The 21,540-nt window shown below is 42.9% G+C and overlaps 1 protein-coding gene across 2 annotated transcripts in view; it reads left to right on the top strand.

The window, feature by feature from the left end:
- Positions 1-21,540, top strand: part of URI1 (URI1 prefoldin like chaperone) — a 60,382-nt gene that overhangs the window by 16,595 nt on the left and 22,247 nt on the right. For both annotated transcript variants that reach the window (XM_053270615.1, XM_053270616.1), the window contains exons 2-4: positions 4,341-4,375; positions 9,227-9,305; positions 11,279-11,414. In XM_053270615.1, coding sequence (XP_053126590.1) covers positions 4,341-4,375; positions 9,227-9,305; positions 11,279-11,414 — 250 coding nt within the window. The remainder of the gene's footprint in view (positions 1-4,340; positions 4,376-9,226; positions 9,306-11,278; positions 11,415-21,540) is intronic.

The raw sequence follows: 21,540 nt of genomic DNA, 5'->3' as shown, positions 1-21,540 counted from the left end.
GAAGGTCTTCTAAATAATGTAAATGATTATGAATATGTAACTAGTTAATATGCAGCTACGAAAGGATTATCATGTAGAGGTTAATGAGCACGCTGCACTTCACGGTTTCCAGGGCTTTTGCTTTTTGTGCCTTTAGCTCACTTCATGCTTGGAAAGTCATGTGTGAGGAATGGAAAGTTTCCTGTTGAGCTTCCGTTCCCCCAGCTTCGTCCAGAAATGGGGCATTTAAGCTGGAACTTTCTTTTTGAAAAGTCATAAATGTGTGTGGTATAGTTTTATTTTTACATCTGTATTTCGCTCTTCCTCCAAGGAGCCCAGAGCCTTCTACATGGTTGTGTTTATCCCCACAACAACCCTGTGAGGTAGGTTAGTCTGAGAGATAAGTGACAGGCCCAGAGTCATCCAGTAAGTTTCATGGCTGAATGGGGATTTGAACTTGGGGCTCACTAGTCCAGCACTCTAACCACTTCATCATGCTGTATCTTGATTTATTATTCAATTTGTATGTTCTCTCTTCCCTGCAGCCCCATGTGCTTTGATTTTGTCCCTCATTTCCTAGTTTGTGGTAACTTTCTTTAACCAGCTTTATAATTTTGGTTTTGAGGTAAGCCCTTTTTAAAATGGCAACCATGATTTGTCCGATTTGGACATTGCAACAAACTATATTTCCTACAAACCGGTGATGGGGAAGGAATTGGAGTGAGTGTGTGTGTGTGTGTGTGTGTGTGTGTGTTTGTGTGTGTAAGAGGAAGAGGAAGAAAGTTCACAAGGCGGAAGCCGGCCAGTGACTTCTTGCCTAAGGCCACCATGGTGTTTGATGGTTTGAGATAAGATTTGACCCAGCTGACCGACTGAATCACAGCTCATTATTTCATCTACCTTGCTATACCACCACTGCATGACAGCAGCTCTTATCAGAAGCGGTGAAATACTCTTCCGCTTCTTGAGGAAGTAATGGAGTGTTGTCTGTCTTTAACATTTTTAATTATTATTTAATTAAACTCTACATCACCTTTCCAACTGTACCTCTCAGAGTGGTTCACGGTAATAGTGAAGAGAAAATACCAGAGGGAATTGATAAAAGCCTGATAAGATGCTGATTAAAAATAAAGTTTTGCAGATAAATCTGTAAAAGCTGCAAGTCCACACAAACATTTTACTATCCTATGTGACCTGACATACCTGTTAGTCACTGGTGGCAAAAGAAAAAACAAATGAAGCCACTCTTTCCTTGCCTGGTCACTTGGAGGAAATTTTTTACTCGCCTTAGGAGACCAGCCGCACAGCTATTTTCATGCCTGTGTAAAGCCAGTTGACGGCAATCTAATCTACATATAATAAATGTTATCTACCACATATAAGGTTCATACTACTTTTATTTATTAGCATTTTTAGATTGTCCTTTGTCACATGACCCCAGGGTGGTGCACAGCCTACTTGATAAGAGCAGTTTATAGTGAGTTAATTCCAAAGGTCCCCTGCTGCATGCAAAAGGCATTTTGCACGTGCTGAAAGGCAGATTTTGCTGTTTTTGTGTTATGAGACTTATTGGAATAGGATGCTTCTCTCTGACAATTACAACAGTCCACAATTCATCTGGAGAGTTTGTGAAAAATTGGTAGTATTGGGTGTCTAAGGAGATTGTAAGATTGCTGCCGGAGTGAGGCTTGCAGAATCTACCTCAGAGCAGCTGAATATAAGCCAAATCTCCTTACTTTTGCCAAACTCCATTCCCCACCCCCGTCCCTTTTTACAAAGAAAACCATCTGCACCTGCGATTTCATTGAAAACTGAAGGTGTAGCATTATTTTTTCTGGCAAATGTTCCCATTAATTGCTTTCACATGTTGGCTTGTTTGTGGGTACATGAGAAACAAATATTTATAAAGATGATTCTCGAAAACATACATTTGGATGAATAATGTATGCTTTGCCTTATAGTTTCTTTGCATTTGGGGTAAAGAAGTTTGGAGAGGGGGTTGTGCTGGATATTCTCCTGAAGGTAGGATTCCCACCATTGTTAGTGATGTTGCATATGCTAATTTGCTCAAGTGTGTCAACATACAATCTGGGGCAGACCTTAACAAATTTTCTTTGGATTTAGAAGCCAGACAATGGACACTTACTGATGGACACTGTGGAGAGGGAAGTGGATAAATGTGCTTCTCTTGGGTTCGGAATGGGCCATGTGTCCATGGACACCTCCTTTCTGTGCCCAGCTTAAGAGAAGACAGCTTGATTTGTCAAACTGCAGTTTGCCACAATGTCCAAACTAGGGGTGTGTACAGACTGATTTTTGTGGTTCAGTTTGAATTGGGACCGAATTCGAACCAAATTACTTGTCCATGAATTGGTTCAGTCTAACCGGCTACCCAGTCCAGTCCATTTGATCTAACCGGTTCAGTTAGGGCTATGTTTGTAAAGGGGAATCCGGTGATTTACATGGTCATGCAAATAGCCTCCACATATGCACAAATTGCGTGGCTACACACATCCGCGGAGGCCAGGTCAGTTTCGGAACTGTGCCGCTGCCATTTGGGTGGGCTGCTAGCGGAGAGTGCCTGACCTTACATCTACTTATATAGGTGCTCTCTCACCACCACCCCACAAATAGCCGCCCTTTAGAAACCTTTTAAAGCCAGAATTCTCCTTTGCTTGTAAGGGGAAATCCTCACCCGATTCCCCTTTACAAGCATAGCGACTAGAACTGCCAAACCAGTTCAAACTGGTCTGCCATGGACTGGGCTTGGTTCGGTTTGGTTTGCAGTCAAACCGGCACGGTTCATGGCAGACCATTTTGCTGTTTGCATTCATTTTGTGCATACCCCTAGTCTGAACTGGGAAATGATAATTTAGGTCGTCTCTCTCCCTACGACGAATTTCAAACCACCCTAATACTTGGAGGGTGGTATGGGGAGTTTAATATAACTGGATAGATGCTTTTGTGACCATTATATGAGATGTGATGGCTCAATATTGGTTGCAGGGGAGCAACAGCAGTAGAGAGGGCATATCTTCCTCTCTTGCCTTTGGGCTTCCCAGAGGCATCTGGTGAGTGACTGTAGGAAATAGGATGCTGGACAAGATAGGCCTTGGGCCTGATCCAGCAGGGCTGTCCTTATGTTTCCAGTGTAACAGAAGCTGGTTGTAGGAGAGAGTTGTGCAGTGTTGGGGTAGAAATTGATGTCCACTCCATTTTGTGAACTGTGCTTCCTTACTGTAGACATTCAGGGTGGGAGTCCCCGTTTGTGCATGTGTGTTTATGGTGTGTGTGTGTGAGAGAGAAAGAGAGAAAGATCCAGCAATGCAACAGCTTCACCTCCACAGCTAGTGCCCTACCATCTCGTGAATTTGTTGTGTTTTTAAAAATAAATCTATCTGGAAGCTCAGTATTCACCTTTTGATAGTGTGCTATACTATGTTTTTAGATGGGGTTGGGAGATAGATAGATACACACACGATACGATACGATACATGTTTAAGGTGTCATGTTTGCCACTGTAAAGGAATTTAGGGTGAGGATAGGGAGCAGTACTGTTTAAAGACTGAACATGAAGAAACTTTCAAAGTCCAGAATATGCTGTTCAAACCTGAACATTATTAAACTGTGGTATGGCAAAGAGCAAGATGTAACAACTTTAATGTGGAATTATATTTGTTGTTGTTGTTTGCTTGTTGTTGCCTTTTTTATTGATCTACATTATGTAAAGTGGCCTTTAAAACATTCCAAACTAAATATTACATTTTCCAGAAGTCTGTAATTGACAGAAGTTATATGTATATGCTTGTATATGTTGTAGTGTGTTTAAAACACACAGTTCCCATGTTCTTGTATATGACTACTTAGATTTCCTCCCCCTCCATCAGAGTAAAATGCAAGTGAGATTACAGTTTAGATATGTGTTAATAAAGGGAGAAAAATCTTTTTATGGGTGGCTCCTTCAAGGGGAGAGAAAGCAAGTAGCAAAAATGCAGTTTTTATAAATTATATTTGCTTTATTCTACAAAGCATGTAACATTGAAAACAGATGTGTAGATTGCACCAAAAGCTGGTTTTATCTTGTATCCTGTGTCATCTCATCGTTACGGAGCATGCATTGTATCAAAATATGAGTTGGGGCAGGTGTAATTTATTCTGCAGTTATCAGTCTGGATTAGAGCGCTGTGATAAAGTGTGCTGCTTAAGAACGAACATTCCCGCGCCTTCGCACTGACAAATAAAAATGTATAGCGAGGCGCCACCAAATCTGTAAAGCTGCTGCTCCAGTTTCTGAAACATTGACTTTGCAGCTGTGTGCTTAGCCTTGTTTTTTCATGAGCAGTTATCTGTTTTAATGACAGGTGGTCACTAGCTGCCAAGAGAGAATTCAGCACTGGTAAGTGGAAAAATGTGGAATTGCATGCCTAAAATACCAATGAAAATAGCCTACGTGCGGCTTTAGAAAAGGGCCACGCACGTATTCTGCAGAAGATTAGCCAGATCTGAACAGTGTATATTTTGATGCCTCCTTTTGTCTTTGCTTATTGAATGGCACATTTCTGTGTTACTGTCCTAATTCACCACTATAATCGGGCTTTAAGGCAGGGGTAGGCAACCTTGGCTCTCCAGCTGTTGTTGAACTACAGCTCCCATCATTCCTGTCCACAGTTGATTGTGCCTAGGGATGATGGTAGTTGTAATTCAACAGCTGGAGAGCTGACGTTGCCTACGCTTGCTTTAAGATGTGCTTATCTCTCTTTTTAAAAAACAAAACAAAACAACAACCCCCAACTCATTCTCCTTTTTTCACTTAGAATAGGAAGTCTTCTGACCCCTATAAACACCCCGAGCACAACTATTTATTTTGGTTGCCTAAGTAGAAGTATGGTGGGTCCTAAATGGCCTTGAGAGAAATCCATACGTTTTGTGTCAGAAGCAACTTGGAGAATTGGTTCTGCCATTTATAAAGGGCTTTGTTGACTTGTGAGACGGATAGTGGCCTTTCTCCAGTTTCTCCAAATGCAATGAAAATATACTAGTCTAAAGTATGTATGTATGTATGTATGTATAAATAAATAAATAAATAAATAAATTTAAATAAAAAAGCCTTAGGTAAACCCAAGACATTCGAGGGACTATTATCCTTTAAAATATTGTCTCTGGCCGCTGCTCTTTTTAATGGGAGGCTTTTTTTAGCTGGTAGGAAACATCTTGGGTAAATAAAATATCTAGGGGGAAAGGTATGTTTAATAGTGAACGGTTTCTTATGAGTTATTGAGAGCTAACACTTGATCTTAACGGATAGAAAATTATGCTCCATCCATGCTGTGTTTACCAGGATTTTATGTAGAGAACAACAGGAGCCTTCTTGATTATTGTCTGCAGGGTTATTGCAGAATCTCAGCAACTGCCCCCTTTAGTGGAGAGATTAAACTTTTGGTTATACACCATCAAGCATATAATATTTTAAATTTATTTTAAGAGGCTTTTTCTTCATGCCCGAAAGACCTCTGAGCAAATAATTTATAGATTGTGTGTATCAATTTTTTTTTTTTAGTTTAAATGCACATAAGCTGCAAGCAGTGGATAAGAAGAATAAGGAGAAGGGGGCGGGGGATCAAGGCCATCTATATGCCTCATCATATTAAATTGTGACTATCGGTTTGTAGAAAATAATCTAAAAAGTAATATGTTTTGCTAATGTTTAAAATTCAGAAGCTGCATTAATTTCCAATAAGATGGATATTACTGTATAGTGGTGCTCCTGGAGTCAAAATTTATCAGCATTTCCATAATACGCTTCTGGTTGTTGTGGACATTGTGTGTCCACACAGACACAATGCTGGGTGAAGTCTGGCATAAAAGCTCTCTCTAGAGTGCAGCAGAGCACCATTCTTCTTCAGGCTCATGGCCTGGTGGGACCAGCCGGGAAAGTGCTGAGCTGAACCAACCATGCCGTTCGCAAGCATTTTCACACGCGTCTGCCAGAAAGTGAAAAATGTGGGAAACTGTTGGGGAACAGGAAAGACATCCCCATTGCTAAGGCAACCCAGGCTCATGCTCCTAGCCCTGTGATCTTTACTGTTTTTCCAGTGGGGCCACTTTGGCTAAAAATCTTCAGCGGGAGAGCCATTTCCCACTGTGCTGGTCTCCGTGCAGGGAGGGCCCTTTAAGAGAGATGGAGCCCTCCCTCAAGAGCTCTAGGAGGAAGGCGCTGGGCAGGGCTCCACTTCCCAGCGCTCTGTGCCTGCCGCCCAAGGTAGCAGAGGGCTCCAGAGGGCTCCGTTTCCCTTAAAGGAGCCCCATCAGCGTTGGGCACAGCACCACATGGTGAAAATGGTTGTCTCTGCATGGTGTCGGAGGACCGTGTAGAGCAGGGCTGCTCAACTTTGGCCCTCCTGCAGATGTTGGCCTACAAGTCCCATAATCCCTGGCTATGGGCCACTGTGGCTGGGGATTGTGGGAGTTGTGGTCCAAAAACAGCTGGGGGGGCCTAGGTTGAGCAGGCCTGGTGTAGACTCTACACCAAGGATCCCTCTACACCAGGGATTCTCAATGTTGGGTCTCCAGATGTTATTGGACTTCAACTCCCATAATCCCCAACCAAAGGCCACGGGCTGGGGATTATGGGAGTTGAAGTCCAATAACATCTAAGGACCCAACGTTGAGAATCCCTGGTGTAGAGTATTCAGGGAGCTGAATTTAGGGTTGATGGGGGCTGCTCCTGGCCCCCAGGCCTTACAGTGAAGAACATTGCCCTAGCCTTATCCAGTCATGCTTAGTTGATGCTTAATGCCTGCTTAGAAGCTCATAAAATCCACACTGGACTTAGAACAAACATCAGCAACAACAAAATATTTATACAGCAGGACCTGTGGGGTTTCCGTTCCACCGGGTATTTGCGGATACGGAAACCGCAAATATTGAGGCATTGAGTCAATGGGGAACTGGGGGTTAGGTTCCTAGTCACTGGGAAAATGAGAAAAAAATGTCATTTTGGGGACAAATTGGGGGAGGAAACAAGGGGGGGAGCTTCTTACCATGCTTTGCTTCTCCCGCCTTCACGCTGTGCCCCCAGAATGCCCCCCCCCCAATGGCAGAAAATCGCCATTTTTTCTTTTTAAAACAGGAGCCATTTTGTGGCTCCAGGAAACAAAATGACTGCCGGAAATGACCTCCACAGTAATTTCCAACCATCTCTGATCCATGTATATGCGAGGTTGTTTTTTTTAATTGCCCGAAATGTTTGCCGAGGTTGGATGTCTTTTACCCGACCACGGATACGTAAATCCATGGATAATGAGGTCCTCCTTTTTGACAAAAATCCCCAAAACAGTTTATATAGAGAAAACAATTAAAAAATTATTAAGATGGATCTCTGTCCCCAAAGGTCTCACAGTCTAAATAAATAAATAGGTAGGCACTAGCAGCAGCCACTGGAGGTTGGCAGCCGCTGGAGGAGGGATGCTATGCTGGGGCTGGATAGGGCCAGTTGCTCTCCCTCTGCTAAATATGAGAGAGCCACCACTTTGAAAAGTGCCTCTTTGCTCAGCAGGCGGGTCGTTAATACAGCGTGGCTGGATGAAAGATGGATGTGGATGCTGCCCATTCACACTGCCTGACTTTCAGTGGGATGCGTATCCCCATCCTCCCCTAACTAAGCATGGGCTTGCAAACACACAACTAGAAGGGGTCAGTATGAAGGTCTTGCCACAGGTGTGCCAATGTGGGGAGCATCCCTCTTGTTGCCTACCCAATGGGAATGTGTCCCCTCTTCTCCCCTGCCTCCTGCACCAGCAGAGCAGGGGGAACAGCAGCAATGGACACTTCTGAAACAAGCCCAAGAGAACGGAAGGTGGAGGTTTTTGGCAAACATTTTTGTCTCCCTCCCCTGGGCAACGCTTGCAGAAGAAAATGAAGCTTTATGAATAGTTGATGCAGGCTAACCCAGGAGATATAAATGCCCCCATCAAATAGCTTGGAAAAGATTTTCGAAATAAACAAAATATGCCCAAACATATTTGCACGTGGGTTTATTTGTGCGTGCACACACCACAGAGTGGCTATGTCTCTTGAGGACCATGCCATGTGCTTTCCATCCAAATCAGTACTCCTCCCATACTTTCAGGTGTTCCACCCTGAGTTCTGACAAGTACCTGGATTTAGGCAGGCAGGCAGCCTTGAGGCACACAAGTTGCCCAGCACAGGGGAGTGCAGCTGATTTGTAAATTGTATAGCTGGCAGTGGCATCAGACAGGCCTTCTGGAAACACCTGCTTGCCAGGACCATGACGTTTCTGGGTAGAGCTAGCATCTTGTCACAGCCTACTTGTATTTCCATCTAGCAGCACTGGTGGCCAACTGAGAACAGAACCCGCTCTGACCCAGTGGACTTCTAGTGCAAGCCTCACTGCAGCAGACAGCTCTTCAGGACACCCATTTGTGAAGTTATATGGCTCAGAGTTGTTGATTGGAAAGTAATGGGCTAAACTCCTCTTTTTCCCATTAAGTTTGCTTCTCTCCACTGACGTGTAGGCTGAGTGGCATACATTGCAGGGAAAGGAAGTAATTTCATGGAAAATGGATCTTTATTCCCTTTCTTCAATATGCCCTTCATATTTAAAATTAAATTGTAATTCCCTCTGATACATAAATGATAAAGTAGTTATCTTTAAAATCGCCATATTTTGAGAAGCATTTTCCATACTGGACAACATGCTTTAATGGCATTATGTGCATAGCTTAATGTAAATGGAGTCACCAAAGCGTGTTCTCTAAGTATGGAAAATGCACACACTGGCCACATCCGCATGTAACGCGGAACCAGACCTACAGGGGGCAGAGGTTTCCCTGCCGCTACGTCCGAATGCGTACAACTCCGGACCTGCTTGTCCAGCGACCCAAAGTTGCGCTCCACAGACTCCAGTTTGAACCCTTGGTTTGTAGTGAGTTTCCTGCGGTTCTGCATTACATGCAAATGTAGCCATTGTGTTGATAAGGGGGACTCAGGATTGTCTTGACACTTTTCTCAAATTGGATCGCTTCTGAATTTTGCAATTATAGCAGGTTCCCACCCCCCTCGCCTTATTGCCTTATTTTGAAATGTGTGTGTATATATATAAGTGTGTGTGTGTTTTTTTATATATGTATATGTATATGAAAATATATATAAATAAAACAATCAACCTTGTTCTTGAAGTTCATTGCCACTTCAACTTGATAGTAACCTGATTTGAATTGGCCAACAGGAAGAAGGTGGAGAGTGAATATGAAGCTCTTCAAGAGCGACTTGGCACATTGCCTGATAAACTCTCTTACGATATCATGGTAGGTATTGTGGTGTTGAGTAGAAATATCAAACTTTCTTTTACTGTGGATCAGCACAAATATAGTATACAAGAACTCCTAACCATGGTTAAAGGTTTAGGAGTATCTGCATCGTTGCGCACTGTTTCTCTCTCTTCTTCCCCTCTTGCATGTTTTGTCCTTATTCCTTCCTTCTTCAAAGCTAATCATGTGCAGTCTTTTGCCTGAATCAGCGTTAATTCTAACAGGAACGTTCAACCATGTTAGAAGAGTTTTTGCAAACCCTGGTTTGAGCTAACCCTGGTTAACTTGCAGACATAGAGGCGCTTCACAAGAGTAGTGTGAAGCATCAAAATGGTCTGTGAGGAGAGCGGGTTGGACCTGCTCTCCCCGCAGATGATCAGGCAACCCTCCCTGGGCGCCCAGACTGGCCACCTAAACTATTACTGGCTCCGTCATGGAGCTGGTTGGGGTGGTGGGGTTTGGGGGCCTCCTGGCCCCCGGAAGTTCCAGAATGCCCCGTGCGAGGGCGCAGGGCATTCTGGGGAGCCCCCCCCCAGATGCTGGCGATACATGATCAGAAAAACACGGCGATACATGATCAGAAAAACAGGGTTAGCGGAGCGCGCGCTCCGCTAACCTCATGGTGGGGGGCGGGGCATTTAAGCAGTCCATCCATCCATTCATTCATTCGATTTCTATACCACCCTTCCAAAAATGGGTCAGGTCAGTTTACTCAGAGAAATATAAATAAATATGGTGGCTCCCTGCCCCCAGAGGGCTCACAATCTAAAAAGAAACATAAGACAGACACCAGCAACAGTCACTGGAGGTCCTGTGCTGGGGCTAGAGAGGGCCAGTTACTCTCCCCCTGCTCAATAAAGAGAATCACCACGTTAAAAAGTGCCTCTTTGCCAAGTTAGCAGGGGTCTTGCCACTGGGAGCCACACAGCCTCCCTTAGCCCGGCTTCGGCAGGTCATGAGAATCACCTCATAATGGGGCAGCATCTTTTGCTCTGAAAAGGAAAGGAGAATGCAAAGAGGGAGCCCAGAGAGGGCTCCTGATCTCCTAATCCTGGTTCCATGTTTCCTGGACCTATCTGTAGTTACAGTAATGAAGGTATTGTAGTTAGCAATGATAGATTATAGGCACTGTTGAATGTATGTTTTCCTCTCCCCCATATAATTTCTTCAGATCTGTGATAAATTATAACCTCTGAATTCTGACAGACACACTGAGACAAAATCAGGCACATTTGATAAAGCCTGTTTATTATATGGAAAGCTGCAATTAAATTTGCAATACATAATAATTTCCTGTGAGGTGAAGAAGCAGCGGGCAACCATATATTTCCCGAGTCTTGGTGTTCTGATTTTTTTTTTCTTTTTTGCATAAAAAGCTAATCTGGTTATAAGAATCTTCACTTTTGGCAGAAGGATCTGATTTTTGTTCCGTCCTTGCCTAGAGTACCTCAGCTGAACTTCTGCTTATGTTGGGATCTATGTGCTTTTAGGAGATGCTGCTTAATTTGGACTACTTATATACATAGGTATTTTATGATAGCCGACATCCAGACCAAGGAAGGGCTGTTCCTATATGAGAAGTGTGGCAATCCCAGTGTCTTCAACTAAGTAAGGAACAATGTTCCTGTGGGGGGGGGAGAGGGCAAATTTTGATGAACACCCCCACCCCCCCCGTGGGAGTGGAAGAGCACTTCCAGAGGAGGTGGAGGTCATTAAAATTGGCCCTCCACGTGATCATCAACACCACTACTTTTCATATAAGCAATGAATGGCACTTCCTTAGTCTGGATGGCGGCTGTTGGAAGCAATCAGCCACTAGGGGACTCTTGTTAGTTTTGTTACATTGCACCTTTCATAACAGTCCAATGTTGGCCACAGTCTCAGATGGGACACAGAGCTGGAAAGTTCTTTTGACTTTGTATTGTAAGCTTGCCCTTATTTTTCTTACCTTTCCTTTGTTTCTTTTACAGGTACCTTTTGGTCCCCTTGCTTTCATGCCTGGAAGACTGGTGCATACCAATGAGATCACAGTTCTTCTTGGGGACAACTGGTTTGCAAAATGCTCAGCAAAGCAGGCTGGTGTTCTAGTGGAACACAGGAAAAAACGTAGGTATTTCTTCCCAAGTATCACTGCTGATCCAATAGATCTATACCAGTTGGGTGCCAATACATCACGTGTGGGTTTAAAATCTCTCTGGGGTGGAGGGGTGTTTTCAGAAGGGTGAATATCTTTAGCTTGGTAAATGGCTTCATAATTGAACCCAAGTTATGTGCTTGTGTGTCTGCCTCAGAATGTTCTTGTGAGGCAGTGCTTCTAATGAATTCATGACATGGCAATACTGTACACATTAACAGGTACTTGTACTGTCATCCTGGTCAGCTGTAAATTTCAGCAGGCACTCAAATATTGGCACCAGTTAAAATCGGCTGCTGGAATAAAATGCAGTTTTCTGAAATAGGGTTTTTATTCATCCTTTGTGCTGCTTCTATATTTTATGAATGATTGAAGGGGCTCATCTAGATTTTCTCTGTTAGCTAGACTATTGTGTTAACCTGTAAAGAGTCTTGATTATTTTACTTAAGGAAAGGCAGGTTATTTATTTTATTTATTTTTTACATTTATATCTCACTCTTCCTGCAAGGAACCCAGAGTGGTGCACATAGCTATGTTTGTCCTCACAACAACCCTGTGAGGCAGAGAGATAACAGACTGGGCCAGAGTCACCCACTGAGTTTCATGGCTCAGTGGGTGTCCCTGGTCCTAGTTCAACTCGCTAAACACTGCACAGTGCTGGTAGATTAGTAAATAAAATCTTTCCCCTCCATACTTGATTTCTCCAGACAGATAATGACAGCGCAGATGTAATGTGGAACTATTGTTTCTGAAGTTATGTCTGAACCTGAGACTGCCCATAAACTGACAAACCAGGATCATGGTTTTAAGTTGGATTGCCAGTCAGTTAGTCCAAACTGTGATTTCCCATCATGTCTGAATTCGTACTGAGAAACCACAATTAGGGCCATTGTCACACCTCAGGATTCTGCTGAACCGTGGAGACACTTGTGAAATGGAATTCTCTGCAGATGGAAAACACAGAGGAGTAGCTCTCTGCCCTGATTTTCCAATTAGTTGGTGTAGTTTGGGTTCTTAACGATGGCGAGCAGAAACTGCAGCATCACACCAGTGTCCCTTCTAACAGGGATTCCCAGATGTTGTTGACTACAGCTGGGAGTTGTAGTGAACAACATCTGGGAATCTCCATTAAAGGGAACACTGCTTCACACTAGGAGCCCTTTTTCACGAGCAGTGAGGAAGGGCAAGAAGGCTAGTGGAGAGGAAGCCTTGAAAAGCTTACCTCCCTACGGATGACTGAGGGCTCCATATTCAATGGGCGTGATCCCTGCCCCAGAGCTCCCACAATGCACCATGCAAGTGCACGGGGCATTATTGGGATTCCCCCCTCCCCTCCCTGAAGCTGGCCGGGATCACCGCAGTCTGCCAGCCGTGGCTGCAAGCCACGTTTGAAAGGGTGACTACAGAGGCAGGTTTGCCATGGTAGCAGCACCAGGATCCGACCCAATCCCGGCGGTACATATGCGCAGGCAAAATTGGGTTGGGCTTCCTTAGCCCACGCATGTGAATAGCTTCTGTGTCTGAGCCCAGCTAAGTTGATTGGTTTTTATTCCAGTTTTTATTCTTATCCAAGACAGAGGGAATGGCTGAATATTGTTTAAAAAAAATTATTATTCTTTTAAAATTGTTCTATGGAATTATCAGAAGTAGTAGTCTGTTTAGATATAGAACACTGTTACTATACCTTTAGGCCATCTAATGGTGCAGCAGGGAAATGACTTGCCTAGGGAGCAAGAGGTTGCTGGTTCAAATCCCCGCTGGTATGTTTCCTAGACTATGGGAAACCCCTATATTGGGCAGCAGCGATATAGGGAGATGCTGGAAGGCATCATCTCATACTGTGCGGGAGATGGCAATGGTAAACCCCTCTTGTATTCTGCCAAAGACAACCACAGGGCTCTGAGGGCGTCAGGAGTTGACACAGACTCGAGGGCACAACAGCTATATCTTTAGAAATGGGAAGGCATTTTGAATCTACAAGGTTATTGATGTTGTTGTAGGAAAAATCAAGGTGTTGTTTTATTCTTAAATTCTGTACCACATTTTTTGTTTAAACATGCATTGTTGAGTATTGAAATGCTTTATAATTTGTAACTCGTTTATCCCCTCAACAATCTTGTGACACATGTTACTTCCAGATACAACTCGCACAAGGCCACTCAGCAATGACTAAGCCCTGATTTTAACCGTGGTCTCCCATCTTCATGCCCAACACTCTTATCTACTGTAGCACCCTTCCAGGTTCCTCCCTTGTTGTCCCTGTCCCCCCCACTATTCACAAAATGTTGAACTGTCTTTTCCCCATTTCTCATCTTACTGCATCTTAGCTTTGATAACCAGCATCAGAGTCTGATTATCAGAGCCAATGCAAGGAACTGGGAGCTGGTTCCCACATGCAAGTCAATCACTTACTCATCACTTGACGTCAGGCGGCTAATTGGGTGGGCTGAGTTGGCTGATGTCCCATGATATGAAAGTTCTTTCTGTGGTGGTAGATCTGTTGACACATGCAAATAATCACTTGAAGTTATTGGCATGCATGTATGAACCAGCACTGAATTTTACAATACTCTGACTTTGAATTTTGCCCAGAGATAGTGACAAAGAAGCAGAGAGCACAAGGCCTTCCCAAGCAGTGTATTATTTATTCTGAATTGTAGACATTTGTTTCTGTAATGCTTTTGGGTCAAGGGAAACTGAACAGCAAAACAAATGTAATCGCCTGTCTGACGACACCTTGCTGATTGCACCATGCATGGAATTTGTCGCATTTTGTAGTATATGAAGACCAGCTCTCATTTGGGCAAAATGGAAACCACATTAAATTTCATTAAAATAACAGCTATAAATACTATGTAAATAGGAGTTGTTGTTGTTGTTATTTTGTACTGCCTTAGAATGTCTTATAAAAGATGGTATAGAAATTGAACATTAAATAAATGTATTATTATTAGTTCTATGCAAATATCATTTATTTGTTTATTCATTCATTTAACGCATTTATATACTGCCTGTAACAAAAGGTCTAGGCGGTTTACAGTCAAATAAAACAGCCTAAAGTTTAAAAAACAGATATTTAAAACTTCTATAGAATTCAATTTAAAACAATAGATGGAATAAAAAAATTCAGCTAAAAGCCTGGCTGAACAGATATGTCTTCAGTAGTTTTCTAAAAGCCACCAGGAATGGAGCAGGAAGTACATTCCACAACAGGAAGTGCAGCACCTCCTTTGAAAATCTTAATAGGTGGCAGGGTTCATAATGAAGAAGATGCTCTCTTAAATACCCTGGACCCAAGTCATTCCGGTCGTTATAGGTAATCAGCAGCGCTTTGTATTTTGCCTGGAGCCCTACTGGTAGCCAGTGAAGTTCTTTCGATAGCAAGTTTAACTATTAAGACACTTTGAAAAAGCAAAAAAGAGAGAAGTTTTGAACAGTGTGGAGTGAGGGACCTTCTCTTTAATGCACCAACAAATATAAAAATTTCTATAATATGCCCACAAAAAATATTTCTTTTGAACCTTGACACAGAGTGTAGTTCTGTTATATTTATTGCATGGGCGAAATAGAAGGGTGCTAGCAAATTATCTTTCATAACTACAGTTGCAGTTAGTATTTGTTCTCTGTGTCTAATTGTAATCTACTGCTTTTAATATTCCGCAAATGTATCCTGAAGACTCCCAACCAAACTTTGCTAAAACCCAGATATAGTTGCTTGCTTGCCAAATCCTCCTACACAGTCCTTTAAGCAAGGAAATAGCCAGCTACGTTAAATGAAACTTTCTTTACTGTGCTTTAACACCTACATGTCAAATTAACAGCTCTTGCTGACAACTTAGTACCTCCACAATCTGTTGCCCTCCACCTCCAGCATATTAGGGTAAACAAAGCACTCATTACATTTTTCCAGTTCTCACTGAAGACCACAATTCCTTTGCTCGCCAAAAGCTGCATTAACGTGCTTTTATGTTATACACCCGTGCCTTGATTAAGTGTGTGATGAGTTATTTTTCTTGCCTTATGATTGAAGACAAATGGCTCTCCAAATGGCAGTTGCATAAGAGAATTATACAATATGGCGATGCTGTATAAGATGATAGTCACACTACTGTCTTTGTCAGAGAAAATCCATCATTAGATTTAAGTTTTCCTTCAACATTGCACCGTCCATTTTAATTCAGTTGGTAAGGTGGGACTTTCTGTATTCGGAAGGAATCCGGTAGGAGCTGAAACAAGAGGTTGCAGTCCGTCTCTGAGCACAAGCCAGGGAGATTGCCCTTCCCTTCCTCTGAGCCGGAGAGAGGGCAGGGAAAACTGCAGAACCTTGCCTGGAGCCTCAGACAGGCTTTCAATGCAAGGGGTCTGCCCCTTTCCCAGCTTAGGGGACGATCCCCTGTGAGATCCTCCACTCTGCTGTGAGATCTGCTTTTTCTCCTCTCACTTCAGTTTAATGGTCCCTGGGAATCTGTGCTTTGCCCTTCTGCCACCAATGTACAGTCTCCTCCTTTATGATTTGGAGTAGGGTTTTACCTCCTTTTGGATTTGGACCGGTTGGGCGTCGGTTGGTTAATTGCAAAACAAAAAACCAGCCAAGCAACCAAAACTCATCTGGATTCGCTATATTGCAAGCCTGTGAAGTGAATCCTCCTGCTAAGCAGGATAACTGTTCATTACCCTCATTCCAGATCATGCCAGGATGTGAGACCACACTTAGATGGGGGCCAGGACAAGAAGAGCCAGTGGGTGGCGTTCGTTGGGAGCTGATGTATCCCAGTTTGTTCATTCAGCCCTGACCATGGAGTAAGCCTATCATTGCTGCACCTTTGGGGATGAGAAGCTTTTTCCATTACAGGCTTGTCCCAGATAGCATCAGTGGGTGTTTGGGTTTCTTTGTCCCAGATATAGCCAGAGATGCTGCTGGCTCTCTGGTTCAGAATTGAGAATTTTGTCGGAATTGGGAATTTTGAACCAATTTCCCCACCTCTCTCCCTGGGGGACTAGCCGACGAAAGAAACACGGAGTATTTCATTAGCCTCGCTTCCTTTGATTCATTGGTAATCTGGAAGAGATATAGGCATCAGTGTTCTGCCAATGCTGCAGTTTTTCTTCCGTTCTTATCGAGTTAATTCGTTAATTAAGGTAATTGATTATTAGTTCTAAACATTGTGTCTCATCTGTGATGCTGAACAAGTTTTCTCTGCACGCTAATCCAAATAGGTAGCCGAGCTAATAGAGTTCACCTGAAAGCCGTGCCAGCCTTTCCTCAGACTGTCCAGGGTGACAAATTTGGACGACAATCTTTCGTGGAATCCTTCTTAGAAGACTTTAAGAAGCTTAAGGATAGGGAAAGAAGGGGACTCTGAAGGCTCACTCTAAGGACTTGCCCTTTGTTGGCTCCTGGAATTACTTTGGAAAAAACACCCAAATGTTTTCCGTTTCTGCTCTATAGCAGAGCAGAGTGATAGAAATGAACACTCTCATGGATCTTTCTGTTACAGAACTGTTCGAGGAACTTAGTAATCACTGACTTGACTTTTACACACTCACAGAATGAGGCAATATTGATTTATCAGATTTGTACCAAACCTTTGCCTCTGGGCAGTTAACAATAGCCGGAGATGGTAGAATTCTGGACTGTTCTCCCACAGTACATGAGCCAGCCGGAGTGGTCAGTACCATCGGGGGGGGGGATGCTCATTGTGATTCTTGACAAGGTCTACACCCAAAGAGATGGAAAAGGGGCCGTAGGATTGCAAGACTTCCAGCTTCCAGTGTGTTACCATACTTTTATGATGTCCTGACCATCAGGCCTGCAGCGGCCAAATGTCCGGTAGTGTTTTAAAAGTGTTTAAAAATACAAAAACGACAATAAAATTTTTATTGATCTCAAAAGGAATGAAAATGAAAAGTGACAGGTCATGAAGAGAGTACAACAATTGGTTCATTGTTACCCTAACCATTTTCTTGGTGCAAAAATGACCACAATTTCACCTTAATCATTTTTGAGTAGGGAGAAAGACAGGGTGATAACACCGAGCAAGCTGTAAGTGCAATGATGCTATTACCCATTTTCCATCTCTAGTGGGATAAAGGTAAAGTGTGCTGAGTTGGTGTCAACTCCTGGCGCCCACAGAGCCCTGTGGTTGTCTTTGATAGGGGGTCACAGGAGCGGGTTACCATTGCCATCTCCTGCGTAGTATGAGATGATGCCTTTCAGCATCTTCCTATATTGTTGCTGCCCGATATAGTACCAGCGGGGATTTGAATCAGCAACCTTCTGCTTGTTAGTCAAGCATTTCCCCGCTGCGCCACGTACCAATGGCCAAAATTTGTCTGGCTTATGGACTTGCTGACGTGCTATTTTGCTTCATTCAGGAAGAGACATTCAAAAATCTTTCACATGCGCACACACACAGCCATACACCTGTGACGTGAATTGGTCTGAAGTGGTATAGGCTGGATCTCTGCCTAATGTGTAATGGGTCTACTGCACAGATTAGTTTAAGGCAATAGGACTTGTACATCTGTGCCGAATCAGTGAGTCCTACAATCTGAGGTTCTGTTGTTACATTATAGGTTTATGAAGCAGTTATGGCCCAGAAAGGTTATTCAGGTCCCATGACACAGAATTACAATTTCTTTGGCCACAAGCTTGAAACCTCTAATTTCTAAAGCGTTCCAGGGATTATGGCCTTTGGAAGAAGCAAAGTGTTGGATAAGGCATTTAGTGCTTAATGCTTTTTATTAATAGTTCCTAAAGAGAATCATAAGATCAGTTTTAATTCTGTAAAATCTACTTGCTTCATCGAGATAGATAGAGCCAGTGGTTGTAAAGTCTTATACAAGTTCTGCTTAAATCTTAAATCTAAAAGAGAATGCTGTCCTACAGGTAATTTGCATTTGTATTAGTTGGAGAGGAACAACGAGTACAGTTCTATTAATATTATTAGCTTAAGACTTAATTATGCCCTCTGTCCCAATTCTTAACTCTTAGCAAGGTTATGTTTCATTTTCAGCCAATAATTCCTCATGTTTTCACAGTACTAATAAGGAGAAGTAAAATTTCACTCTCATGTTTTATAAAATGTACTTAACTGGCTGGTTTTCAATTGACAGTGTATGATTTACATAAAATGGACACACCAAATGGAAATCTAGCCATGTAGTGCTAAAGGGCTGAGTCCCAAAAACTGTGAGCAGGGTGCTCTTCTGCAAACACTTGTGCAAGAGAGTGCACAAACAGAATAATATCTTTGGGTTTAGTTTCACGTTTCCTGCACAACGCACTAGGGCCGCACCTTCTGTGTGCCGAAGGGCTCAGTTGAATGCAACTCACATTGTCTGCTAACCTGAAGGGGAGAAAACCTTCAATAATGAAGCATGGGAAATCTTGAATGTTCATGTTATGGCACAGGTACATATATGGTACATAGCAAAGAGCGTGGTGCAGTGGTTAGAGAGTACCTCAGACCAGGGAGATCAGAGTTCAAATCCTCATTCAGCCATGGAACTCACTGGGTAGCCCCATTCATATGTTAGGTTCAACACTCCTACAACAAGTGTACAGTGTACACAGGTACAGATTCACATGTTAGGTTCAACATAGGTGCAGCAGTATACTTCCTCTCTGTACCACAAATTTGAGGGGCCTGTATCCAGGTTCAACATGAACACAGGTACAATCATTCACACAAAAACATGTACGAGTGTACAGATGTCTATGCACTCGTACAGCATAATGTCTGAATGCAACTGAACGAATAAATGTTTATTTTGATCATTGATCAGAATACAGAAAATCAAAAATAAAATTATACAAAATCCCAATAAAGAAAAACAAAAGGGAAAATAACTTTAAATCCATAATTCAATTAAAGATTTAACTGACAACACCACCACTCAGACTGTACATTAAACTGATGAAGCTACCAGTTTCCGGCGAACTTTCCCAGCTATTGAGCAAAACACTGAATGCAACTGGTGACTCACGCTAGGCCAGACACTTACCTCTTAGCCTAACCTACTTTGCAAGAGAAGCATAACCATATATACTGTGCTGGGTTCATTGGTGGGGAAGAGGGGATATAAATGTATAAATAAAAAGGAAATACTGCCAGACTCCTGGTATGTCTGTATTTAAATACATATAGGGCATGTGTTTATGTATTTATTTTTATTTATTTACATGTTTATACTGGTGACTTCCTAAGGAATTCAGGGAAATGTACATGCCCCATTTTATGCCCCTCTTCCTCCTCACAACAACCCTCTGAGGTGAGTTAGGCTAAGACAGAGTGAGTGGCCCAAGGTCACCCAGTGAGTAGCTTGGCTTAGTAGAGATTTGAACCTGGGCTTCCCAAGTCTTATCATACTAAGCACACCACCACACTGGCTCTTATGTAAAAGCTGCCTTGAATTGAAACAGATCATTGGTCCATCTAATCCAGGGATAAGCAGTCAATTGCGGCTCAGGATGATGGGAGTTGTAGTGCAGCCGGAAAGCCAAGGTTGTCTCCCTTGATCTAATCCAACATTGTCTACTCAGATGGACAGCAGCTTTTATATATAATGCACACTGTTGAATTGGCTGTCCCTTGTTAGGTGAGTAAAGTAAAGTTGTGCCGTCGAGTTGGTGTCAACTCCTGGCGACCACAGAGCCCTGTGGTTGTCTTTGGTTGAACACGGAAGGGGTTTACTGTTGCCTCCTCCCATGCAGTATGAGATAAGAGGAGAGCTGGTTTTGTGGTAGCAAGCATGACTTGTCCCCTTAGCTAAGCAGGGTCCACCCTGGTTGCATGTAAAAGGGAGACTAGAAGTGTGAGCACTGTAAGATATTTCCCTCCAGGGATAGAGCCTCTCTGGGAAGAGCATCTAGGTCCCAAGTTCCCTCCCTGGCTTCTCCAAGATAGGGCTGAGAGACACTCCTGCCTGCAACCTTGGAGAAGCCGCTGCCAGTCTGTGAAGACAATACTGAGCTAGATAGACCAATGGTCTGACTCAGTATATGGCAGCTTCCTATGTTCCTATGATGCTTTTCAGCATCTTCTTATATCGCTGCTGCCCGATATAGGGTTTCCCATAGTCTGGGAACCATACCAGCAGGGATTCAAACCGGCAACCTCTGGTTTGCTAGTCAAGTCATTTCCCCACTGCGCCATTAGGTGGCTTAGGTGATTTTATTACAACCAAGCTTCTCCCATCAGTTACTGATTTGAAAAGTCTCTAGATAAACTGTAAAGAAAAATATTGTAGTTAATGCAATCTATAGGAGTTGCAACTGCAGAAACCCTGCCTGTGAATCAAGCATGTAGAAAGTAGTTAGCAATACAACAAAAATCTGAGCGTTCGGATAACAATCATTTGCACAAGTGGATTTGGATACAGTGTCCCATTTTAATTATGTGAGTGAAACCAGACAATATTGTGGATACCAGTTAACTGGTGGAGAGAGCTGGTCTTTTGATAGTGATCATGAATTTTGGTCCCCAAAAGCGAAGCACTGCAGTTTGTAATGCTTTCTTCTTCTTTTTTCTTTAATTGAGCCAAACAGATACGCAGAATGATCTTTTGGCATTCAACCAAGTCAAGAATTGATTTTGCTTAGAGCTTGAAGAGTGGGCTTTCATAGGCATTTGGTTGGTCAGACAACTGGTCTAGGCACGTTTAGACAGGAGAAGAGGATGGTGATGATACGTTCTTAAAACTTTGCCTGTGAAGTATTGTGTCTGGATTGCGCCATTTTTCTCCGTAAACGGCTCCATGGTCTGTATTCAGATTTGTAGCTAAGAATTGGCAACCCCTACTGAATTAATCAAACAGATAATTTATCTTTGTATAAAGATTAGTCTGGTCTGGGTTTAAGTAATTACCAACTTGTGCAGCCATTATCTCCAGTAGCAGGAACCTTTGTGAACAGTGGTTAGTGTTAACGGTTTTGGGTTTTTTAAAAAAATAAGGAAATATTTTAAGACTAAATTCTCTAGAGGCAATTCAGCAGGCTCCTTGAGGTGCTTGGAGGGTTGCATGAGCCCCATGAGGCTTAACCTCTCTTCTCTCCCACCCCAACAGTCGCCCCATCTATGACATTTCATACTGGTT

The sequence above is a fragment of the Hemicordylus capensis genome, chromosome 9 (genome assembly GCF_027244095.1).
Source record: "Hemicordylus capensis ecotype Gifberg chromosome 9, rHemCap1.1.pri, whole genome shotgun sequence".
Lineage (NCBI taxonomy): Eukaryota > Metazoa > Chordata > Lepidosauria > Squamata > Cordylidae > Hemicordylus > Hemicordylus capensis.
The sequence above is the reverse complement of the archived record's forward strand: the minus strand, read 5'-3'. Positions and strand labels throughout refer to the sequence as shown.